General features: G+C 35.2%; 1 protein-coding gene across 2 annotated transcripts in view; it reads left to right on the top strand.

Moving 5' to 3' along the window:
• The window catches only part of AP3B1 (adaptor related protein complex 3 subunit beta 1), a 357386-nt gene that overhangs the window by 144053 nt on the left and 186575 nt on the right, over window positions 1-26758 (top strand). For both annotated transcript variants that reach the window (XM_069096283.1, XM_069096282.1), the window contains exons 8-11: window positions 8939-9097; window positions 22843-22940; window positions 23924-23978; window positions 24058-24129. In XM_069096283.1, the coding sequence (XP_068952384.1) occupies window positions 8939-9097; window positions 22843-22940; window positions 23924-23978; window positions 24058-24129 (384 nt within the window). The remainder of the gene's footprint in view (window positions 1-8938; window positions 9098-22842; window positions 22941-23923; window positions 23979-24057; window positions 24130-26758) is intronic.

Here is a 26758-nt window from a genome sequence, read left to right as displayed (position 1 = left end):
CCCCCCCCCCGGGTGAAATGCACGCCGCGCTCTGAGCTGCATCCAATCAGAGCTGCAGCAGTGAGCGCGTCATCCTGTTCTTTATTGAATTAATTATTGAATAAAGGTACATTTTTTTTGTTCACATTTACCTGTTTATTAAAATTGCTGTCAATGTTTATTAAAATAAGCCCTCTGGTGTTTTTCTGTCCAAAAAATTAATAAGACAGTGTCTTATTATCGGGGAAACACAGTATCCCAAATACTCTATATAGTATTGGAATTAATTGTTCTTTAAATATTTGATAGAGTTTGCTTGTAAATCCATCTGGCCCTGGAGATTTTTTCCCAAGGAGTTCATCAATGGTTTGTTCAATTTCTTTTTCTGAGATGAAGTTATTTAAGTATTTTACTTCCTCTTCTGTTAATCTGGGCAATTTATAATTTTTTGTAAACATTCCTCCATTTCACTAAGATTGTCAAATTTATTAGCATACAGTTGGACAAAATAGTTTCTAATTATTGTTTTAATTTCTTCTTCATTGGTTGTGAATTCACCCTTTTCATTTTTGATACTGGTAATTTGACTTTCTTTTTTTTAAATCAAATTAACCAAAAGTTTATCTATTTTATTGTTTTTTGTTTCATAAAGCCAGCTCTTAGTTTTACTTATTAGTTCAATAGTTTTCTTAATTTCAATTTTATGAATCTCTTCTTTGGTTTTCAGTATTTCTAATTTGGTATCTAATTGAGAATTTTTAATTTGTTCTTTTTCTAGCTTTTTAAGTTGCATGCCCAAGTCATTGATCTCCTCTTTCTCTATTTTATTCATGTAAATATTCAGAGATATACAACTTCCCCTAAGAACCACTTTTGCTGCATTCCATAAGTTTTGGTATGTTGTCTCATTATTGTCATTCTCTTGAATGAAGTTATTGATTGTTTCTGTAATTTGTTGTTTGACCCACTCATTCTTTAGGATTAGATTATTTAGTTTCCAATTAATTTTAAACTCTCTTTCCATGACCCTTTATTACATATAATTTTTATGCATAATGTTCTGAAAACAATGCATTTAATTTTTCTGCCTTTTTGCATCAGATTGTGAGGTTTTTATGTCCTAGTATATAGTCAGTTTTTGTGTATGTGCTATGTGCCATTGAGAAAAAGTTGTATTCCTTTCGATCCCCATTCAGTTTTCTTTAGAGGTCTACCTTTTGTAAAATTCTGTTCACTTCTTCTTTGTTTATTTTGAGATTAGATTTATCAAATTCTGGGGCGGGGAGGGTTGAGGCCCCCACTAGTATAGTTTTGATCTCTGTTTCTTCCTGTCACTCCTTTAACTTCTAAGAATTGGATGCTATACCTCTTGGTGCATTTAGTAATGATATTACTTCATTGCTTGTGGTGCCTTTTAGCAGGATATAGTTTCCTTCTTTGTCTCTTTTAATTAGATCCATTTTTGCTTTTGCTTTGTCTGAGATTAGTATTGCTACCCCTGCTTTTTTTACTTCTGAAACGTAATATATTCTACTCCAGCCATTTACCTTTACCCTGTGTGTATCCCCCTGTTTTAGATGTGTTTCTTGTAAACAACATATTGTAGAATTATGATTTTTAATCCCTTCTGCTATACGCTTCCGTTTTATGGGAGAATTCATCTCAATGACACTCACAGTTATGATTACTGTCTGTGTCTTTCTCTCCATCCTATTCCCTGCCTACCCCCCATTTCTGCTTTTATTTCTCCCTTCTCCCTTTCCCTCCTCAAGAGTTTTGCTTCTGATCACCACCTCCCTCAGTGTTCCCTCCCTTCTGTCAGTCTACCTCCCTGTTCTTTCCCCTTTCCCTTCCTCTACTGCCTGTAGGGCAAGTTAGATTTCTCTACTTAACTCAATATGTTATTCCCTCCTTGAACAAAATCCTATGAGAGTAAAGTTCAAGCAGTGTTCCTCTTTCTCCCTTCTTTCCCTCTATGTTTTTGTGCCTCTTCATGTGATGTAATTTACCCTTTTTTGCCTCCTCCTTTCCTCTTTTCTAATTACAATCCCTTTTCATCCCTTAATTTGGTTTTTTATCATTATATCAGTTAATTTACACCTACACCTTATGTTTAGTATATCCCTTTAAATGTCATAAATAAAGATAAAATTCCCAAGATTTATCAGCATCATCTTCACACGTAGGGGTGTAGCAGTTTTCCCTGATTGAATAACATGTTGTTGGTTTTTTCCCCCATTTACCTTTTTATGCCTCACTTCAGTCTTGTATTTGAAGACCAAATTTTCTGTTGAGCTCTGGTCTTTTCATCAGGAAGTCCCCTATTTCATTGAATGTCCATCTCCTTGCCTGAAAGATTGTATGCAGTTTTGCTGGGTAGTTTGATTCTTGGTTGTAATTCAAGCTCCTTTGCCTTATAGAATATCTCATTTGCAGCCCTCCAGTCTTTTAATATGGAAGCTGCAAGGTCCTGTGTGATACTCACTGTAGTTCTGTGATATTTGAATTACTTCTTTCTGACTGCAGTATATTCTCCTTCACCTGGTAATTGTGAAATTTGACTTACAATATTTGTTGGCATTTTCATTTTGGGATCTCTTTCAGGAGGTGATCAGTAGATTCTTTCAATGACTATTTTACGCTCTGGTTCAAGGACCTTGGGAAAGTTTTCCTTGACGATTTCTTGGAAGATACTTTCCAGGCTCTTTTTTTTTTCTCTTTTATCATGGCTTTCTGGTAGACCAATAATTCTTAGATTGCTATCTGTTTTCCAGGTCAGTTGTTTTTCTAATGAGGTATTTTATGTTTTCTTCTATTTTTTCATTCTTTTGATTTTTTTTGACTGTTCTTGATGAATCATAGAGTCATTACCTTTTACTTGCCCAGTTCTGATTTTTAATGAATTGCTTTTTTCAGTTAGCTTTTGTACCTCCTTTTTAATTTGGCCAATTTTACTTTTTAAGGCGTTTTCTTCAGTGAATTCTTTTTCCATTTTGTCAATTGTATTTTTAAAGGAATTGTTCGATTTTTCTTTTACTTCTCTAATTTGACTTTTAAAATCTTTCCTGAACTCTTCCAAGAAGGCTTTTTAGGCTTGAAACCAATTCAGATTCCCCTTTGAGGTTTCAGGTGTGGATATAGTACCAGTGTTGTCGTCTTCTGAATTCCTATTTTGATCTTACCTGTCCCCACAGTAAGAATCTGCGATCTTTCCTTTTCTAAGTTGGTTTTTGCTCATTGTATTTTCCTCTTTCCTGGCTTTTGAAGTGAATCTCTGCTTCTGGGGCACAGGGTCTGTGTCCCATCCTTCTTGTGCTGGAGCCTAGGGGCTTGGTTACTGGCTTTCTGTGCTGGGGCCTCTGATTCTGGCAGCTGGAAGCTGTATAATGCTGGAGCTGCCTGGTACTGAGCTGGAGCTTGCTGGTGTGTGCTGAGGCCAGAGGAGATCTTTCTGTGTTTCCCCAGCTTTACACTGAAGCTCACAGCATGAAGTGTGGAGAAGGAGTGATCTGGTGGCTAGTGGTCTCCTCCTCTCTGAGGGCTGTGCTACAGCACTAGTTGGCTCAGCCCCCTGTCTGCGGTACAGGTGGTGGTTCTTTGTGCCAATTACCCTTGCCGTGTGAAGGCATACGGGAGGTCCTGCTTCTTGGGTTGTCAGTTCTTCCGCCCTGGGTCTCAGGATCTCCTCCTGGTTTGCTGAGGTGGCTCTTCCTTTTGGCTTGCCTGGACGGCTCCTGTCTTGTATTGATTCTTTTCAGCCACAGTAAGAGAGACCTTTCCCCCTAGCCTCCCAAGCTAAAAACTTGCTGCACCCTGTATCTCTTCTGATTCCAATGTTCCAGGATTTTTCCTGGGGTGGTATTTTCTGGGTCAGCACAGAACAGTCAGAACAGCTTCCTGCTTACTTTGCCATCTTGGCTCCCAGCTAATGTCTTATTTTTCTCCACCATCTCTACCACATTTCTCATTTTCCTTTTCTGTTTTATTAGCCAATTTAAGAAGTATGAGTTAGTACCTCAGAATTGTTTTAATTTGCATTTCTCCAGTCAGTGGCAAGTTAGAGAATTTTTTTTTCATATGGCTATAGATAGTTTTGTTTATTTCATCTGAAAACTGTTCATGTCTTTTGATCATTTATCAATTGGGGAATGACTCTTATTTTTATATATTTGACTCAGTTCTCTATATTTTTGAAAAATGAAGTCTTTATCAGAGAAACTTATTTCAAGTACTTTTCCCATTTACCATTGCTAACTATTTTCCTCAATCCTATTTCTTCCTCTTCCTTTATTTTGTTCTCTCTCTCCTTTCACCCTCTTTCTTCTCAAAAGTGTTTTGCTTCTGGTTACTCCCTTCCCCAATCTGCCCTCCCTCATATCACCCAATATTCTTTCTCTTTTCCCTTTCCCCTCCTATCTGTAGAGTAAGAGATTTCTATACCCCGTTGTATTTTTCTCTTTCTTTGAGACACTTATGATAACAGTAAGATTCACTCCCCTTCAGCCTCCTCCTCTTCCCATCAATTGTAAAAGTACCATATTCTACATCTCTCTTTCCTTTTCTCCTAGTACCTTCCTTTCTCACCCCTTAATTTTACTTTTTTAGATGTCCCTTCATATTCAGCTCATACCTGTACCCTCTGTCTCAATGTAGTCCTTCTAACTACCCTAATAATGAGAATTACTTATGAATTACAAGGATCATTTTCCTGTGTAAAAATGTAAATAATTTAACCTTATTAAGTGCCTTATGATTCCTCTTTCCTGTTTACCTTTTTATGCTTCTCTTCAGTCTTGTATTTTATAGTCAGATTTTCTGTTCAGCTCTGGTCTTTTCATCAAGAATGCTTGAAAGTCCTCTATTTCATTGAATTTCCATTTTCCCCCCTGAAGGATTACACTCAGTTTTGCTGGCTAGGTGATTATTGGTTGTTGTTTTATCTCCTTTGCCCTCTGTAATACCATATTCCATGCCCTCCAATCCTTTAATGTAGAAGTTGCTAAATCTTGTGTTATCCTACTGTGACTCAGTGATAATTTGTATTGTTTCTTTCTGGCTGCTTGCAGTGTTTTCTCCTTGACCTGGAAACTCAGGAATTTGACTATCATATTCCTGGGAGTTTTCATTTTGGGATCTCATTCAGAAGGTGTTTCGTGGATTCTTTCCATTTCTGTTTTACCCTCTGTTTCTAGAATATCAGGGAAGTTTTCCTTGATAATTTCTTGGAAGACGATATCTAGGTTCTTTTTTTTTTTTTAATCATGGCTTTCAGGTAGACCAGTAATTTTAAAATTATCTCTCTTGGATCTATTTTTCAGGTCAGTTGTTTTTCTAATGAGGTATTTCACGTTGTCTTGTATTTTTCATTGTTTTGTTTCTGTTTTATTGCTTCTTGATTTCTCATAAAGTCATTAGCTTCCATTTGCTCTGTTCTAATTTTTAAGGAATTGTATTCTTCAATGAGCTGTTATACCTCCTTTTCCATTTGGCCAATTCTGCTTTTCAAGACATTCTTGTTCTCTTTTTTTCTACCTCTTTTACCATTTGATGTAGTCTGTTTTCTGAGATATTTTCTTCAGTGTTTTTTTTTTTGTGTCTCCTTTACCAAGCTATTGACTCATTTTTCTGATTTTCTTGCATCATTCTCATTTCTTTTCCCAATTTTTCCTCTGCCTTTCTTACTTGAATTTCCAAAATCAGTTTTGAGCTCTTCTATGACCTGAGACTAATTCATATGTGTCTTGGAAGCTTTGGATGTAAGAGCTCTGACTTTGTCATCTTCTTCTGAGTGTTTGTTTTGATCTTCCTTGTCACTACAGTAACTTTCTATGGTAAGAATTTTTTTCTGTTGTTTGCTCATTTTCTCAGCCTATTACTTGACTTTTAACTCTTTGTTCAAATACATCTCTGCATCCAGGGTGGAGGGTGCACTGTCCCAAGGTTCAGGAGTTTTGTGCTGGTATTTTCAGCTAATTCTAGGGATCTAAGTTTTCTTCCATGGTGGAATGATCTAAGGAAATGTGTGTTTCCTATTCTACTGGCCTGTGCTCTGGTCTTTGAGTCACCAAAAGCACTATTTTCTGCCCTGCAACTTTGAAGTGGGTTGCTGTTCCACTGTGGCCTACAAGCTTTGCTGTACATAATGTTCCTCCTCACCCTGGAACTGCCACCCAGCACTGGGACCTGGATCTAAGTGTGGACAAAGCAACAGAGTACTACATAGAGTTTGTGTTTGCAAAAAGACTCTTATGATCTCTTTCTGACCAATTTTTTATCCTTCTTACTGTCCGTGGGCTACATTTAGAAGCAGCTACTGCCACTTAAGTGGCTCCCAATGCTTGTCCCTGGTTTGCAAGGGCTGCTGTGGCCTTTGCTAGACTGTGTTCCATCCTCACCCTGGTGCAACAGACCTTTCCTGCTGACCTTATTTGTTGTCTTTGGTTAGAAAATTTTCACTTTGTCTTTGTATGTGTTCTGCTCTGGACATGTTTCTTAATTTCTGTTTGTCTTATTTTTCCTAATCTCTAAATATGAGAATAATAATAAATCTACCTTCCAGAGTTATTTGGATCAAATGAGGTAATTATTACAAGACAGAATTGTAAATTGCAAAGCACGGTTCTTGGCACACACTAGGTGTTATAGAAATGCCAGCAGCTTCTGTTGTTTTACAGATGAACAAACTGAGACTCAGAAATGTTGAGTGATTCTTTAAGGGATAAAATTATCTGTTTTTCATATTTCTTATAAAATTTACTACCTGTGATTCTTTAAGGGATAAAATTATGTTTTTCATATTTCTTATAAAATTTACTACCTGTGACTTTTATCAGACTAATAGACTATTATCCTGTTCAAATACTAAAGAAGTATATTAATTGATACTGAGGGAGAAATGTGAAAGAATAATGAAAGCTAATTTAAAAGTGCCATTTCCCTGTATTTGAGGGCTTTGCCTAGTTACTGTGCTGAGTAGGTTAGTACAGCAGTGTCATCATGCAGCAGTTGGATGGTAGCTGAGGTGTATTGGATTGATTATAGTAAACTACAGACCGCACATTTAAGCTTTTAGAGCTTTTGATTGCTTTGCTATCATTTTATTGGTTAACTAATGCACTAAACTGAGCTAGTGTGGTCTAAAGTTATATGGAAGAGGAATCACTCAATTGGTTTTCATGCAGAGGTATAATTCAATTGTAGTCTTCTTTTGAGTACTCCTGAGAGACATTTTCCTTATGACAGTTTGTGTATTACAAGAAAGGTGACATTATACTTTGTAATTTATTATTGAAGTTAATTAGTATATATTTAAAATATAATAATTTCCTTAAAATAACTAAATCAAGTATAAGAGCCTTCTTATAATTATAATCTTCTTATAATTTCTCATCTCATGACTTGTTTTTAGCATTATTGAAATAAAAAGAACCAAGCAAGAGGAAATGATTGATTTTATACTCAGATAATTTCTTCTAGTTCTAATTATCTTATTGAAATTGGGAAATAAATACATTTTTCCTTTTTTTAGCTGCTCACCAGCTAAAATGGAGTCTGTTTTTGGTAGTTCTTTGCAGAGAGAAAATAGGCTCATGTTTGCAGAGTACATTATCTTGGGTTGCATCTTGAGTTCCTTTGCTCTTTGGAACACATTCTGTTCCTTTTTGTAGTGTCCTTTAGAGTCCTCAGTGTCTTAGTCTGTGGAGATGGCTACAATTGTTTTATCTCTTGTGTAAAATTTTTATTTTGATAATGTTTGTGAAGTTGGGAATATAAGATAAAATAGTTGTCTGTCTTGTGGTCATATGACTCAAAGTCTTTTCTTACCTAGAATGGACTATCTTCTTCCCTCTGCTGTGATCCCTGAATTCCTTCAAGACTCAGCACTACTATTACCTTCTATAGGGAGCATTTCCTTGTCATTAAAATGTCAGTTATTCCCCTCTGAAATTATTTTATACTTATTGGATATTTCAAATTGCTCATTTTCTCTGTTCCTGAAGTATTTGTTTGTATATACTTGAATTATTTACTTATAGCACAGGTTGACTTCCTTGAAAAAATGAAATTCTCTTGAAAACAGACTGTTTGATTTTTGTCTTTGTATCCTCAGTACCTAGCACAGTACCTGACACTGATAATAACCTCGACCTGCACAACTTGTTAAATTCTTCAGGCTGCTGCAAGGTTAGACTGACAGTGGTTGATTGCCACAGGTCACAGGACAGATAGGAGAGTGCATAGTGGAAACCTGACATTTTTCATGGGCTGCATGTTGTTCGGGTCTATAATAAGCACATAATAACTGTTTGTTCAATAACATAACAGGAATTTTAAAAATATTTAATGGGGTTAAATCCTGGGAATACAAATACTGACTGAAGGAATTTCCCTGTACTTTGAGAGTTTACATTCTAATGAGAGAAGACAACACAATTTGATATTTAGAATTTTCTTTTCCATATCTTCCATAGCTGTGGCTCCTGAGGAGGCTAGGGATCACAGTCCTGAAAGAATTAGTTGCCAGCTTGCACCTCCCAAAGGCACTGTTGTCCTTGGTGATTTTATTAGAGACTTTGCCAGAATCAGGACTAGTGGTCTACTATTCCTAGGGCTCTTGGGATGGGTGCCCTGAGCTATGTCTCCATCAAAATCTGAACAGAGTAAGAACATGAATCAGATTCTTAAGCTGTTGAGAAAGTGGGTAGAATTATCCAGATTTTTGTGGATGACAGCAACAAGGATTGTGAGATGATAGTAAGAACTAATTTCATCAACCTCAAAAAAGGAAAGATTATGAGGGACTATGGTGAAGAAATGGTCTGGAAGTAACTGTGGGGACCAGCAAGTTTGGTCACTGCTTGTTTGTGTCCTTTGACTGAATGATAGTTTCCATGCTTAATATTTAGGTCTTTAGGAACTAAACTTATTAATGGAGCTGGATTTCTTTTTTTACTTGCAGAATGACAACATAGAAGAGAAAAGTGAAAAGAACTTCTATGAATCAGATGAAGAACAAAAAGAAAAAAGTGACAAAATTAAGATATCTTATGCTATGGATCCAGACCATCGAATGCTCATTAGAAATACAAAGCCTTTGCTACAGAGTAGGAATGCTGCGGTATGTTAAACATTTTACTCTTTTTTTAACCTTTAAAGTACCCAAAGAGTCTTTTTCAAAAAGTGCCAAATGCTTCATGAAGTATAAGGCTAATATAATATGTTCAGACAGCTGGAGCCCTGTCTGTTGGTCTTTGTGACTAATTTTTCTGTTTGTATTTTCTCCAACTTCAGGATGCTAACCTTTCCCCTGAACTAGTGAAAGTAACTAAAATTAGGATTGTTAACCCCTTTTTGAGCAGTCTTTCCTTTAAAAGCAGATAAAGAACCTGTGCTAGCAGGCCATCTTGGATGGCCTAGGGTGCTTCTGATTAAGTCCAGCAATGTTTTATGGAAACTGAACCACATGTAAGCCAACAGACCCATACTGGGCCAGGAATTTTCAGAATGCAAAAGGATAGGGTAACAGACTTCTTCCTGGATCATGTGTTGGAAGCACTGAAAATTCACAGGCACCCAGCCTGCTCTGTGAAAGCAGTAGAAGAACATAAAAGATAGAAGCTCAGGTCAGACATCCACCACCCAGATATGAACAGAGACCATCATGAAAATAAAGTACAGAGTCAAGAAGTAGGCTGGAAAAATGAGCAAACAACAGAAAAAGAATTTGACAATAAAAAAGTACTATGGTGGTAGATAAGACAATATATACATATAGAGAGAACAAGACAATGACTTAAAAACGTTTACAAATAAAAACCTCAAAGAAAAATGCATATTGGACAAAAGTCCAATAAGAATTTCTCAAAGACTTTAAGTGATTATACATATATATATATATATATATATTTTTTTTTTTTTTTGCCTTTTTGGAGGGCAATTGGGGTTAAGTAACTTGCTCAAGGTTACATGGCTAGTATTTTTGTGTGGGTGTTAAGTGTCTCAGGCCGGAACCGAACTTGGGTCCTCCCGACTCCAGGGCCGGTGCTTTACTCACTGCACCACCTAGCCTCCCCTTGTGATATATTTTTTTAAAGTTTAAGAAGTTTTTTTTTTCTTAAATGAGTGGGAGAGGAAAAATTGGGAAAAGAAATGAGAGCTGTTCAAGAAAATTATATAAGGAGAATTAATACCTTGATAAGAGAGGCACAAAAATACCACAGAAAATAATTCATTAAAAATCAGAAAACAATAGTGAGAAAAATAACTCCTTAAAAATTAGAACTGACCAAGTGAAAGCTGATGACTCCATGACATATCAAGATACAACAAAACAAAGTCAAAAGGCTGAAAAAATAGAAGAAAGTATGAAATGTTTCATAGGAAGAAAACCAATTGCCTGGGAAAATAGATTAAGATGAGATCATTTAAGAATTGTTGGACTACCTGAACCCTGTGAACAACAAAAGAGCCTAGACATATTTCAAGAAATTATTAAGAAAACAAAAACTGCCCAGGACCTTAGAACCAAGGGGCAAAGTATCAGTTGAAAGAATACACCAGTCACCTTCTAAAAGAACTTCCAAATTGAAAATACATGGGTATAGTATAGCCAAATTCCAGAGCTCTTGAGTCAAGGAGAAAGTAACCAAAAAGAAACCATTTGTGTACTACAGAGTCACAATTGAGATCATATAAGTTTTAGCTGTGACCATTTTAAAGCAGTGGATTACTTGGAATATATTCCAGAAGGCAAAAGAGCTAGGATTACAACCAACAATAACTGATCCAGCAAAAATGAGTATGATCCTACAGGGGAAAAAATTAAGCAGAGGCCTTTAAAGCATTCCTGATGGAAAGATCAAAATGAACAGAAAATTTGACATTCAGACATAAGACTGAAGAGAAGCATAAAAAAGTAAACATTATTGACAATTCTTAATGGACTAAAACAAGGTTAAACTCTTTATGTCCCTTTATGGAAAGATAATACATGTGACCCTTCAGTTTTATCATTCCTAGGACTGTTAAAGAAAGTCTACTTAGACAAAGGGCACAGATGTGATTCTGTTAAGTTAGGATTATCTCAAAAGAAGAATGAAAGGATAAGAGACAGGGATGCACTGGGAAATAGAGGGAAGGAGGGGAATAATGGGGGAAATTATTTCATGTAAATAAGGTGGTCAAGGAGGAGTTCATAAAATAGAGGAAAGAATGGAGGTGGGAGAGTGGGATAGGACTGCACAACATTTGAACTTCAGTTTCATCTGAACTGTTTCAAGGAGGGAAGAAGAAACATACAACATTAGTTGGATATTTAATGAAATAGAAGACTTTTTATGCATCTTACCCAATGGGGAAGTAGGAGGGAAAGAGCTCATAAGAAATGGGAAAGGATAAGAGGGAGAGTAAATTAAGGAAAGCAAAGATCAGATTCTTGATGGACAGGATTAAAAAGAGAAAGATAAGTATAAAAGAATAGAATGGCGGGAAATATACAGTTAGCAGCCCTAACTGTGAAAGAGAATGGGATGAACTCACCCACAAAATAGAAGATTGCAGAATGGTTTAAAAATTATAATGTGTTGTTTACAAGAACTTACACTTGAAACAGAATGATACAAACAGAGTTAAAATAAGGTCCTGAAGGGACTTCAGAGAAAACTGGAAAGACTTATATGAACTGATGCTGAGCTAGGGGAGCAGAACCAGGAGAACATTGTACATAATAACAACCAAAGTGTATGAGGACTGATTTTGATAGACTTAGTACTTCTCAGCAACGCAAGGACCTAAAACAATTCCAAAAGACACACAATAGAAAAAATTTCTCATCCAGAGAAAGAACTATGGAGTTGGAATGCAAAAGGAAGCAGACTATTTTCTTTTTTGTTTTATTTTTTTTCCTTTCTCATGGTTTTTCCCATTTTTAAATAATTCTTCTATACAACATGACTAATGTAAAAGTGTGTTTAATAGAAATGTATATGTAGAGCGTATATCGGATTGTAAGCCATCTTGGGGAGGGACAGGGAGAAAAAAAATTTTTTTGTTGCTTTTTTGGAGGGGGAAAGGTAGGGCAATTAGAGTTAAGTGATTTGTCCAAGTTCATGAAGCTAGTTTTTGTGTTAAGTGTCTGAGGCCAGATTTGAACTCAAGTCCTCCTGACTCCAAGGTCGGTGCTCTGTTCATTGTACCACCTAACCGCCCCAAAGGAGAAAATTTTAAACTTATGGAAGTAAATATTGAAAACTAAAAATAAATAATTTACTTTTAAAAAAAAAGAAAAAAAGAAGGGCCTGGAAAGAATCTGTTGTTTCAGATAAAGTAAAAATGGCAGGAATGACAATAATGATTTCAGACAAAGCAAAAGCAAAAATAGACCTAATATTTAACCAATGCAATACCCACAGCCACTGCTATGAATATGCAGGCATATTCCCAGGTTTGAATTGCAAGATATAACAGACTATCCATTTGCAAGACAGAACCAAAAACATTTATTAAAACACCAGAAAGCCAAATCCCAATACCAGAAAACCAAATCCATCATAGCAACAAAGAAATCTATACACAATAATAATTCAGAGGACACCTCCATCCCCAGCCTGGCCTTCCCACAAACAAACACTCATAGCTTGCTGCCTACTTCCTCTTTCTTCTTCAGCTCTAACTATTCTGACCAATTTTCTCCGAGCTCTGCTCCACCCTTCTTGCTCTACCTGTTCAGTAAACTCTTCCTACCACAGACTCATGTGACTCAGATTTCCATGTGACTCAAGCTAGTCACATGGGCCTATAATTTTTTGTCCCTCCCTTCATACCAGAGAAGAAATCTAAATATTTTTTCTTTTAAGGGATGTTTAGAGTACCTTATTGCAAAATTTGGGTTAAGTATGTTGTTATAAGCTATAGGTAGGTCAGTGTTGAATAAAAATACTAAACATATATTTTATGCGTTTCTGAGTTTTTAAACTTTTTATGTGCTGTCTGCTGGCCCTCACGTGTCATCTGTGGCTTCCACCAAACTCCTGAAAAATTCCCATTTAATTTCTTATGCTGACCTGGGATATAGTAAAACAGTGATGGGTAAAGTTGTAATGTGGAAGGGATAACTATACTTGAAGTAGAGTAACTTAGAAAAAGTTTTTTTAAAGATATAAATGAACTTTCTAAGCAAAAAACCCCAGACCAGATGGATTCATAATTAAATTCTACCAAACATTAAAAAAAACCCAAATAGTTAATTCCAGTACTACATAGACTTTGAAAAAATAAGTAAAGGAGTTATATATGGTCTTGAGAGCCAAAACAGAGAAAGAAATCTTTAGACCAATTTCCCTAATGCATATTGATGCAAAAATTTTAAATAAGGTACTAGTAAGTTTACAATACTTATATCACAAAAGTCATACACTGTGACCAGGCTGGGATTATACTAAGATTGCAGGGTAGTTCTATATTAATAAAATTTTAAGCATAATTGACCATGTCAGTAACAAAAATAATAAAAATTTCATGCTTATTTTCATAGATACAGAAAAAACGTGACAAAATACAGTAATCCTTTTTTGTTAAAATCACTAGAATGCAAAGGCAAAAAAGATGCTTTTCTAATAATGATAAGGCCTGTCTATCTAAAACAAAGAGCAAGACTTATTTGTAATGGGAATAAACTAGAAGTCTTTCCAGTAGGATCAGGGTGAAGGAAGGATGTCCATTATCACGATTATTATTTAGTATTTTCCTAGAAATGCCAGGTTAATTTGACTAGAAATGCTAGGTAAAATGAAACAAGATAAGAAAAAGAAATTGAAAGAATAAACATAGACAATAAGGAAACAAAAGCATCACTTTATGCAGGTGATATGGTATACTTAGAGCCCCTCAGAAAGTCAGTTAAAAATTAGTCAAAGCAGTTAACATCTTTAGCACAGTTGCAGGATACACAATAAACTCATACATACGTAATCAATCAGTATTTCTATATATTACCAACAAAACCCAGCAGGAAGATACAGAAAGAGAAATTAAGTTTCAGATATCTACAGTTGATATAAAGTACTTGGCAATCTATATGCAAAGACACGCAGGTAAGTATATGAACTCAATTACAAAACATTCTTCACATAAATTAAGAAATTTAATAATTGATGAAATATTAATTCCTCATGAGTAGGCTGATCCAGTATGAAAGTGGCAATACTTCCCAAATTAATTTATTCGGTATCATGCCAGTCAGCTAACAAAGAATCACTTTGTAGAACTTGAAAAAAATAATTTAAAAATTTATGCAGAAGAACATAATGTCAAAAATATGAAGGAAATAAGTGGAAAAAAATGAGAAGAAATTGGACTTAGCATTACCAGATATCTAACTATACTACAAAGCTGTAATCATCAAAACAATTTGGTACAGTATAAGAAATAGAATTATTTGGTTTTTTTTTTTAATGTTTGGTAGAATTTAATTATGGTCATGTGGTCATGACCATAATAACATCTGGTCATGTGGAAAAAAATGTTCTAAATAGTAACAATTGTTGTTCTTATGACCTCATAGATCATACTGTCCATGGGGTTTTCTTGGCAAAGATACTGGAGTGGTTTGCCATTTATTTCTCCAGTGGATTAATTCTAACAAGTTTATGGGGTGTTCAAGGGGGACTAGCATCTCTTGTGTGAGGGCTTTCCAAACCCATTTTCAGGGTAGCTCAGCCATCTTTGGTGTTCACCTACCACCCAACACTCACCTGTGTCTCCAAGAAGCTGTGGCATGCACAGCAGCCCCACTCTAGTAAAACTGTCTCAGCAGGTGGGCCAAATCATATTGAGGATAACTGACCAGGCTTCAAACCATATTGAGTGTAACTGACCAGGCTTCAAACCATTGCTGTGTTAGAGGGATGTCTGCTTCAAGCATGTGAAGACTTCCTGTAATAGAATAGGCAAATAAGAGCAGTTTGTTCCAGTGGCCATGAAGGTATCTAAAATAGGTGCTGTGGAGCACTTAGAACTTGATCAGACATGAAAGATGCCAGTCATCCACTGCATTCTGAGCCATCTTCAGTTATCTTTACTTTTATCTTGCCATTGAATTTCAGTGACTTTGGAAGAAGAGAGAGTGAGGCTGAAGACTTGTGCAACTCTGCCTCGCTTAAATCCAGTTCACACACAAGTCAAGATATCATCCCCTTGGTGTCATTGGTCATCTTTGAAAATGAAAGACGAACAGTTATTCAAACTGAGGTTAAGTGATTTCCCCAGTGTCACTCAGCTAGTAGTGGTCTGAGGCTGGAATTGGTTTCAGCTCTTCCTGAATCCAGACCTAGCACTCTATCCATTGATCCACCTGCTGCTTCCTAGTAGTAATTAGAGAAATGCAAATTAAAAAAAAAAACTTTGAGGTACCACTTTATACCCATCAGATAAAAGAAGACATCAGAAAAGGAAAATGATGAGTTGAATGGGTTATGGGAATGTTGTTAGAGCTGTTAACAGATCCAACCATTCTGGAAAGCAATGTGGATATAAACCGAAAAAGTTGTTTCAAGTACATATGCTTCAACCCAGCAGTACTGCTACTTGGTTTCACCAGGCTGATCAGACAAAAGAAAAGGACCTCATAAGTGTAAAATCATTTATATCTGCTCTTTCTGTAGTGGCAAAGAATTAGAAACTTAGAGGATACCCATAAATTGGGAAATGGCTGAATAAATTATGATGTATGAATGTGATAGAATACTTTTGTAGTATAAGATATGATGAAGGAAATGGATTCAGAAAAATTTGAGAAGACTTATATGAACTGATTCAAAATGAAATGAGAATCAGGTGAATAATTAACCATTAACAACAATATTTGTGAAGGTAATCAACTGTAAAAGACTTAGTAACATCAGCACAATGACCTATCTCATTTCCAGTGAAAAGTACACCCCACCTCTACACGGAGAGCAAATGGATATATATAGCATGCAATTTGGAACACACACACACACACACACACACACACACACACATACACCAGAACTTGAATAGTCTGGAAATTTATTTTGAATGACTTCATATTTTAATGGGTTTTGTTATTTCTTGCCTTCTTGATGGATTGATGTGTGGGAAAGAGAGGATGAGAAACTGGAACTGAAAATACAATTGAGTGAAAAATATAAAGTGCTGTGTAAATGCCCCCCTTCCGGGGGGGAGAGGGGAAAACCAACCCTGAATTTGGTGATGAATTCCCTGTGTATCTTCATTGTTTTTTAGACAAATACCCCTTTTTCTTCCTTATTGCATTAAGAAACAGAAAGCCCTCAAACATTTCATATTGAGAGATTCTCGTTCCTTCTGGCATGATATAACGTATTGATTTTTTTTCATCAAAACTATCTTTTATATGAACTATTTGAGTTTATTACCCAAAAGCTAAAGTGTCTTTTAGGGTATTTCTTTCTTTTCTATTAGAAATCAAGGATGGAACAGTCATTTTCACCTGAAGTTCCCATCATTTCTACTGCATGTGTGTTTTTTCTTAAGAATCTTATAATACCATTCTCCGTTCTTGAACTGGATCATGAAGGCAAATAAGGACAGCATCAGTGCTTCTTCTTATGTCAGAGAGTATGAACTCCACCAGATGTCTGTGTAATTAAAATACCAAATAGTTATTATATCATGCCTTTTTCCTCCATTCCTGTAATGTGTTTCTCAGATTAAGATTTTTTTTTCCTTTTTTTTGCTTACTTTTTATTCTGTGCTCCAAGAAGCTAAGTCCTCTCCCTCCCTCCCTCCTGAAAATAATCTTCCTAACCAAACTCTTCACTTCCAGAAATCTTGCTTTCAGACCCCTTTTCTTAGTTTGGTAGCAGTGTACTCTTTTTCTCTTCAGTTTCTTTACTAAGACTCTATAATCTTCTGCCATTCATTCTAGATTTCTTCTGGCAGTATCATTAGTTCCTTGCTGCCCATGTGAATCTCTAGAAGTCATAGTCATTAAGTTTGACGTGTCTGGGGTATTTTCCTAATGTTTTAGATGTGTATGTCTTGATTAGAAAGTATAGGAAGTCAGTAGGTGTAACACTAATCACAGCAGCACACCTGAGGACTGCTGCTGTGAATAATTTCAAGGGTCTGATCACATAGTATAATGAACTCTGTTTATTCAGCAATAAACTAAACATTGTTCAATAAAGCATAATGTTTGTAGCAACATCTTTGAGCAAAACATATCATCTAATACATATATGTCTCATAACACTCAATATGTCATATGATGCATAGCATATATCATTGCATTCAGTAGCATTCCCCAAAATACTTGTTTACACATTCAGGGAGTCCCTCGTTAGGGTTTTCCCTAGAAAAACAAATCCTTTAGGGGTAGCAGAAAATGCCACACCATCCACTCTTAGGTTGCAGTAAGAACAATTTCCTTAATATACCAAATGTCCAAGTCCTTTTTCATCTTTATTTGAGGTTGGCTTCCAAGTCCCATTGCTCTTCCTCTTTGGGCTGACCACTCCCAACTCTTGCCTGGATTCACACATAGGCAGCTCTTTGCTCCTGCTCTAAGTATCAACTCACAGGTACTGATCCTTTCCATGCTTCTGCCAGCAGCAAGCTCCAGGGGCTCCTGCCTGCAGCTTCTGCCTCTGGGGAAACAAAGCTTAACAGGACAACACATACTATCAACACCACCATCTCAGTTCGCCTCCAAAGTCCAGAAGCTCTGTGTTAGCAACTCAGTTCATGTTAACAGCTCTTAAAAGGGGCTTAAGCTAGTCCTCCTTCCCATGGGCAGGTTTCTGCCCTACAGTTCTATTTGCTTTTACAACTCAGCAATTCCTTCAGCAAGTCCCTGTCATCAAAGGTCTTCTCTTCGCTCTTAGAGATCTCCTCTCCACCCTCAGAGGTGTCCTCTTCACAATGATATATGCTGTGTAGTATGATGTTCTTACTGTGACATAGGGGTGGATGGTGTGGTATTTTCTGCTACCCCTTAAGGATGTGTTGTGTTAGGGAAAACTGTAGCCTGTGACCCCCTAATTATGTAAACAAGTATTTTGGGGAATGTTACTGAACGTAATGATATATGCTATGTGTCATATGACATAGTCAGTGTTAGGAGATATATATGTATTGGATAATATGTTTTGCTTAAGGATGTTGCTATGAATATTATGCTTTACTGAACAATGTTTATTGTTGAATAAATAAAGTTCGTTATACTATACAATTAGACCCTTAAATTATTCACAGAAGCAGTTCTCAGGTGTTGCTGCCATGATTGGCATTACAGTAAGTGGCACAATGGATAGAGCATTAAACCTGGAGTAAGGAAGATCAGAATTAAAATCTAACTTCACATGCTTCCTAACTGTGCGACCCTGGGCAAGTCATTTAACCTCTGTTTATAGTGAAATGGGGATATAATAGATTTCACTTCTCAGGGTTCTTTTGAGGATTAAATGAGATGTTTTCAAAGCACTTTGCAAGCTTTAAAGTACCATATAAATGCTGTTAAGAAGTGATGATGAAATAACTTTGAGATATTATTTTACACTTATCAGATTGGTTAAAATGATTGAAGGGGAAAGAAACAAATGTTGGAGGGGATGTGGAAAAATTGGGACACTAATTTATGGTTGGTGGAATTGTGAATTGACCCAACCATTTTGGAAAACAATCTGGAATTAAACCCAAAGAGTTATTAATAAAACTGCCTATACACTTTGACCCAGCAGTACCACTCCCAGGTCTGTTTCCAAAGATGGTTAAGGGAAAAAGAAAAAGAGCCTGTATGTTTTAAAATATATAGCAGCTCTCTTCTGTGTTGGCAAAGAACTGGAAATTGTGGGGATACCTGTCAGTTGGGGAATGGCTGACCAAGTTAATGATATATGATTTTGATGGAATACTACTGTGCTATATAAGAAATAATGAACTCGATCACCTCAGAAAAACGTGAATAGTCTTGTAGGAAATAATGAAGAGCAAAATGAGCAGAATGAAGAGAATGCTTTATGTATAAGGTAACAGTAATATTGTTTTAAATACAACTTTAAGGGACTTAAGTCATTTCGACTATTATAAATATCCGAATTAACTACAGAGAACATAAAGGAAGTCTTTAGCTGCATCCATAGAAAGAACTGATAAATAGAAGTATATATAAAATGATTTTATATGTGTGTGTATGTATGTATGTGTGTGTATATATATATATATACATATATATATAATACATTAGACACATTTGTGTTTGATGGTAGCCATCTTTGGGAGGTGAGAGGGAAAAAATTTACATGACAACTTTTATTACATATTTAAAAGGAATAAATTTGCAATTTCATTGCAATAATTTTCATTATGCTGTTATGGAAATGCTTGTTTTATTCCATTAATAAAAATGTACACATTAAATGTTGGGGGAAATGATAATGTTATTGTAAATATGTTGACTCTAAAAGTTGGCTCAGTAACTACTTACTTATAATAGTAATTATTAATTTTATTATAATTGAGTCAATAATGATTAGTGTTATTATTTTCATTTTATTAATTTTACTGTAGTTATTGAGTCAACAAATAGATGCTTCATTTTCCCTTGGCATTGTCACCAACTCACACCACTCATGTCTTCTTCCTTTAACGCTTTATTGGATTATCTTTTATCTAGTAGCCCTCTTCTTGATCTCTCACCTGAATGGCTTCCTTTTCAAATGCTTTTATCTTCAGAAAGAGCCACATCTCTTACTCACCTCTAATATGTTCTGTGTTCTTTCTTGTCTTTCTCCTCTGTGCCATATTCTTTAATTTTGTACTTCTTAACATAGGTTTGGATTCCCCATTGCTTATTCAAATGCTTTTTTTTCTTTTTCCCTTTGAAGCTCTTTTTAAAAAAAATCCTTCATACCATCAACCATCTCCCATCCCTTCCTCAAGCAAAAATAACCCAAGTGTCTCCTTCTCTCTGACCTTTGGACCCACTTCTCCTTTGCTAAGAGTTGTTGTATGGATGTTAACAGTGCTTGGATAATAACAGAATTCCCCAGCTACAATCCTGGTAAAAACAAAACAAAACAAAACTACTGGATTTTTAGTTGCTCAATTGTTTTCTTCTTCCCCACTTTAATCATTAAGTAGTTATGAAACTTCGACTGGGGATGCTTAAATTAGCCCTGGGGATTCAAGTACAAAGAATGAAACCTTTAATAGTATGGCAGAAAGTAGGCATAGACTAACATTTTACATGCTATACCAAGATAAAGTCAAAATGGGTACATGATTTAGATAAAAACACTGATACTATAAGCAGACCAGGAGAGCAAGGAAGAGTTTACCTGTCAGATCTATGGAAGAGGGAAGAATTTATGACCAAATAAGAGATAGAGAACGTTATCAAATGCAAAATGGATGATTTTGATTATATTACTTTGAAAAGTTTTTGCACAAAGCAAATCCAACCAAGATTAGAAGAGAAGCAGAAAGCTGGGAAACAATTTTTACAGCCAATGTCTCTGATAAAAGTCTCATTTCTAAAATATATAGAGAACTGAGTCAAATTTATAAGGATAAAGTCATTCCCCTATTGATAAATGCTCAAAGGATATAAACGGGCAGTTTTCAGAAGAAGAAATTAAAGCTGTGAAAAAATTTTCTAAATCTGTATTGATTAGAGAAGTGCAAATCAAAACAACTCTGAGGTACCACATCACACTTGTCAGATTGGCTAACATGACAAAACAGGAACATGATAAATGTTGGGGATGTGGGAAAATTGGAACCCTAATCCATTTATTTATGAAGTTGTGAACTGATCCAGCCATTTTGGGGAGCAATTTGGAACAATGCCAAAAGGGTTATAAAAATATGCATGTCATTTGATCTAGCAATACCACTTCTAGGGCTCTGTTACAAAGAGATCATAAAAATGGGAAAAGGACAAGATGTGTTATATGAATGTAATAGAATACTATTGGGCCACAAGAAATGAGCAAGTGGACTTCTGAAAAGCCTGGAAAGACTTACATGAACTGATGCTGAATGAAATGAGTAGAAACAGAACTAATAATATGCACAGTTAATAGCCACATTGTACAATGACCAACTTGGTAGACTTATCTCTTCTCAGCAATGCAGAGATCTAAGACAGTTCCAAAAGATTCACTATGGAAAATGCTATTCACATACAGAGAAAGAACTTTGGAGTCTAAATGCTGACAGAAGCATGTTATTGCTGTCCTTTTGTTTCTTCTTTCTCGTGTTTTCTCCCATTAGTTTTAATTCTTTTTTACATCATGACTAATGTGAAAATATATTTAATATGAATGTATAAGTAAAGCCTATGTCAGATTGCATGTCATATTGGGGAGACTGGAGGGGAGGGGGGAGAAAATGTCAAACTCAAAGTCTTATGGAAATGAATGTTGAAAACCAGAAGTAGATAAATTAATTACTTAAAAAAAAAAAGAATGAAACAGTTCCTACTCTCAATGAACTTATGTTCTAGTCAAGGAGACACTGAATAAATATAAAAATACATATGCAATTTAAATATGAAGTTAATATAAATATGTGCAAAGTAGTTTGGGATGGATGGTACTAGTAGTTGAAGGAGTCAAGGAAAGATTTACTCAGAAAACAGTGCTTGAGCTGAATCTTAAAGAAAAATAAGGGACTGTGATGTAGAGTTAAAGAGCAGGGAGTACCTTCTAGGTATATGGGCTAGCCAGTACAAAGGCATGGAGACATAGGAGGTAGAGGGCCCTGTGTGAGGATCAGAGAGAAGAAGGCCTGTTTGATTAGATCTCAGAGTATAAGTGGGGGAGGCTGGAAAATAAAGATAGGATTAGGTTGTATGGTGCTTGAAAAACTAAACAGAAGCTATTTTATCCTAGAGGCAATCCGGTAGAGTTGGTTAAGTAGGGGAATAAAATGTTTTGTTTCCGTAGAAAATTACTTTGGCAGTAATGTATAAGATGGGAAAGATGAGATACACAGATCACAAGTTTGCGATCATTCAAGAGATGATGAGCACTTGAACTAAAGTGGTGCCACATCCACAAATCTTTCCCCCCTTCTTGTTATGAGCACTTTGAGAGTATGGACTGTTTGGTTTTTTTTATTTTTGTATTTCTGTAGCCTTGTATTATCTTTGGCATATAACAGGTGCTTAATAAATGCTTATTGACTGATTGACTGGATTCATTTGTTTTCTTTTTTTAACAGTTTCCTTTTCCTTGAGTCCTACTTCTGTTCTTCCTCCTCGTTCTTCATTTTCTGAAGCCTTCCCATATTTTACACCCCCTAAATCAATCACTACCCTATTCCTCAATCAAAAACCCTCAAAACCTCCTTTACAATTGTCTGTCTTCAGTCATAATCTTTAACTTGTTCTCCCACTAAAGCCAAAAGTAGCAAGTTTTGACCTGACTTGAACTTTTTTTCTTGCACATTAAGCTACCATTATAATGGTGTAGAATATAATGTACTTTATTGTGCATTTTTATGCTTTTGTTAAATTTTAAAAGAGCATTTCTCAAGGTTAGAACTTGTGGTACAATGGAAAGTATGCTGGATAAAAATCATAGGAAATAGGTTCAAAGCCTTTTAGTACCTGAGAGATCTTGGGCAAGTCCTCTATCCTCCCTGGACCTCATTTTCCTTATTTGTGACATGAGGACTTTGAACTCAATAACTTCTGAATTCCAGTTGAGCCCTAGATAGATGTTCGTGTGGTTTTAGATTAGTCATTTTCATCTTGTAGGTTTGTTTATGTGGATTTAGATGAGCACATAGACCTCAATTCAACTTAAAGTGGATTTAAAAAATTAGTTATTAATGACATTTAATCCTTTTTTTCAGGTGGTGATGGCAGTTGCTCAGTTGTATTGGCACTTATCACCAAAATCTGAAGCTGGTATTATTTCTAAATCGTTAGTACGTTTACTTCGTAGTAATAGGTGGGTCATTTTTTTTTTCTTTTTTCCTTTCTTTAGAACTTGCGTTCAAGAATTGTTCATTATGTGAATTTGGATCTAGTTATTACAAAGGAGACTTTAGGCACAAATTGATAATCATAAATGTTTATAAAAAATGATATCAGGTTTAGTGGTAAACATTTATTTATTTTTTTCCCTACCAGAAAGGGCTTAAAAATCTAGCACCTCATTATTTTAAAAGGAAGAAAAAAGGTTTGTGGGCAGTTTTAAGGTGTAAAAGTCTGTAAATTATTTTTCTTTTTCCCCTTCTTGCATTTAAAAAGTTTTATTGATTTTTGCTTTTGCATTGCATTCATTTCTAAATATACTTCTGCCCTCATCACTTACCCAATGAGCCTGAGCCCTCCTTTATAAAAAAATTTTTTAAATGTTCAGTAAAAAGAACCGATCTGTCATATCTCACAACATATGTACCTTTTATGCTTATAACTGTATGAACTTCTCCAGGGGCCAAATTTGTTTATTATAATTATGCAACATCCAGTTTTATTCTCTTCTTCCCATTTATATTATTCTAGTCGTTGTATATATTGTTTCTTGCCTCAGCTTACTTTTTCCTCATTACTCTAAGTCTTCCCATATTTCTCTGAATTCTTCAATTCTCACTGTTTTTTAACTGCACAGTAATATTTTATCACATTGATGTACCACAATTTATTTATTTGCCAGTCTATAGGAATCTAGTTTATTTGGAAGTGTGTGACTTTTTTCAAATGTCAGATGGGCTTGCTTTAATATTTTGAATTTGATTTTTTTTTTTTTGTGGCAAATGATAAAAAGAAATTTTTATAAAAACTTGGGATTTCCTAAAAAGTTTTTAGTAGGATATGCAAGCACATCTCTTTAAATATCAAATATATTTCTGATTTCCCTCACTTATTCCTTTAATTAGCATCATTTTATTGAAAAATATGCCTAGTCAAAACTCTTCCTTTTATTTCTAGGGAGGTGCAGTACATTGTTCTACAGAATATAGCAACTATGTCAATTCAGAGAAAGGTATGCATACCACATATAATTTAGGAAAATATCAAATGGATATACCAATAATCTTTTTTTTTTTCCTTTTAAAAATTAGGGCATGTTTGAACCTTATCTGAAGAGTTTTTATGTTAGGTCAACTGATCCAACCATGATCAAGACACTGAAGGTATGTATTTTTCTGTTTTGGATAAAACAAAGAAACAAACAAATATTATTGCAGATATTATTTGTTAGACTTGGCAATTAGAAACCTAATGTAAGAGACTGTACTTATTTAAAACTTTCACTCAAAACACCCCCACACACACCCCCACCCATGTGCCCGGATGCATGCGTGTGTGCGCGCACACACACACACACACACACACACACACCCATAAATTTTTCAGTGAAAGGAGGCAAGTACATTTTCTCCAGGCCAATTTATTTATTATAATTATACAACATCCACTTTTATTCTATTCTTTCCATTTATATTATTCTGGTTGTTGTATATATTGTTTTCTTGCCTCAGCTTACTTTTTCCTTATTACTCTTAAGTCTTCTCATATTTCTCTGAATTCTTCAATACTCACTGTTTTCTAATCAATATTTTTTCCTCATCCAACTTATTATCTGTATGCTTCTTAAATGTATCTGAGAACTGAAGATACATAAGGGAAAAGGAATGGGAGAAACCATGCTTCTTACTAATCAACACCAAGCCCTACTACTTATTGGTGACTGCAGTAAATGATATTAACACAACGTATGTGATACCATTATTTGGATTCTTTAGATATTTCTTCTTCCCTGCCTCCCCCACCAAAAAAAAAATGGTTATTGCCTGGGATTTTGTGCTTACAATACTTGTTCCTAGCTGTAATGCTTAGTAACAGTAAGTCCCTTTTATATAGTGTTTTCCTCACCATAGCTCCTTGAGTTGTATTATTGTTCCCATTTTACATTTGGTGAAACTGAGACTAAGAAATGATCTTTATAAGCTAATAACATTAGAGTCATAGTTCACAGAGTCTAAATCTTTCCTTTCCATGTCCTGCATTCTTTTCACTAAGTTGTGTTATGTACAAATGAGATGAACAGTGATATAAGAGAAATGATTTGAAGCTTATATCTCATTAGTTTTTTTCTGTAAACATATACCTATAAAAATCCAATATGATTTTTACATTTCTTCCATGGAGAAATGTGTATTCCCTTAAATGTTCCATATAAAATATAAAAGAAATATGTAGAAGTGTATATGTGAGTGTTAAAATTATGGCTTAGTCTACTCTAGATTTCCCTGTAAGGCTCAGTACTAACTTTTCAAATCACCCATAATTTCTTTTTTATGCTAAGTGTAAATATCATCCTTCCAAAAGGGCTAATTAATGCTAGTACACAATAATTTAATTTGAAAAATTAATGCCTGTACCTTCTCTGCTTTAGAGAATCACAGAATCTCAATTTTGAAGGAACTGTATACATTATCTGTACAAGGGGTTTCTAATCTTTTTTGTGTCATGTACCTATTTGGTAGGCTGGTAAATGCCAGCGCAGCCCTTCTTAGAATGATATTTTAAAATTCATAAAATAAATTTATGTAGGTTTACAAAGAAGCCTATTATGTTGAAATTGTGGTTTCAATTTTTTTTTTAAGTTCACATGTCATAAATTAAGAACTCCTGACCAGGACTTACCCACTCTTGAACAAGTCTCTCATTTATCCTTCTTAAAGACTGACTTCCAAGGCAGCCTGTTCAACATTTGGACAGTTTTAATTCTTTGGAGTTTTATCTTATTTGGTGCTGAAATCAGTTTCTTAGAATCTTCTACCCAGTATTCCTACTACTGCTCCCTGGGACCAAGCTGATCAAGTCTAATACCTTTTTCCCCCATCTTCCTTTCCTATACCTTCTCCAAAGTCTTTCCTTCTTTAAATTAAACATCCTTAATTCCTTCAACTAGTTTTCCTAAGGCTTAATCTTTAGTGACTTTACCATCCTTATGTTCCTCCTCTGGTTGTCCCTAGTCTCACTAGAATATAGCAGTTAAAAGTGAATATTATTGGGAGCCCCCATCCCTGGTCTTGGATACTATGCCTCTTTTAATATAAATGAAGATTTTGTTAGATATTTTGGCTGTCACATCACATTGTTGATTTATTGAGTTCACAGTAAGTACTCACAGCTTCATGGGACTATGTGACCTTTATAAAGTCTAACAGATTATTATTTTTTGATCCATGTGGTCAGGTGCTAGCCTGCTCAGAATTAAGCATCCCTTATATTCTTTAAAATTGTATTTTCATTATATGCCTGTATTCCTCTTCCTTTTTGTACCCTAAGCGTTAGTGGGTAGCCAGTAGAATGCTTACTTGAAGACCTGTGTTTGAATCTTGCTTGTAAACATCATTTCTGTAGCATTGTGACTATGGACAATTACTTTAATCTTTCTGAGCCTCAGTTTCCTAAACTGCAAAAATAAGTTTTTACAGTATCTTTATTAACTGCCTTAGTCTGTGAGGCTTCAATGTGGTAATATATACAAAGCACTTTGAGAATGTTAAAGTGCTATGTAAATGCCATCCTAATTATAATTACTATTCTGGGCAAGAACAGAAATCATGGAAACAAAACAATTCATATTTCTAACTCTGGGCTTATTTTTTCCCTCAGGAATAAGTTATTTGAATTATTCAGTCTGAGTTATAGTTAGTAGTTTCTATTTTCTCTGTCAAATACTTTTTCACCTTTTCTTCTTTACTGAGTGTCTTTATTGACATTGAATAAGTCTTTGTAGTATGGTTGACC

The sequence above is a fragment of the Petaurus breviceps genome, unplaced genomic scaffold, assembly GCF_028583685.1.
Source record: "Petaurus breviceps papuanus isolate PSGF00001 unplaced genomic scaffold, PetGlider_PUasm1.0 229, whole genome shotgun sequence".
Lineage (NCBI taxonomy): Eukaryota > Metazoa > Chordata > Mammalia > Diprotodontia > Petauridae > Petaurus > Petaurus breviceps.
Note: the sequence above shows the minus strand (reverse complement) of the source record. Positions and strands in the feature narration are given on the sequence as shown.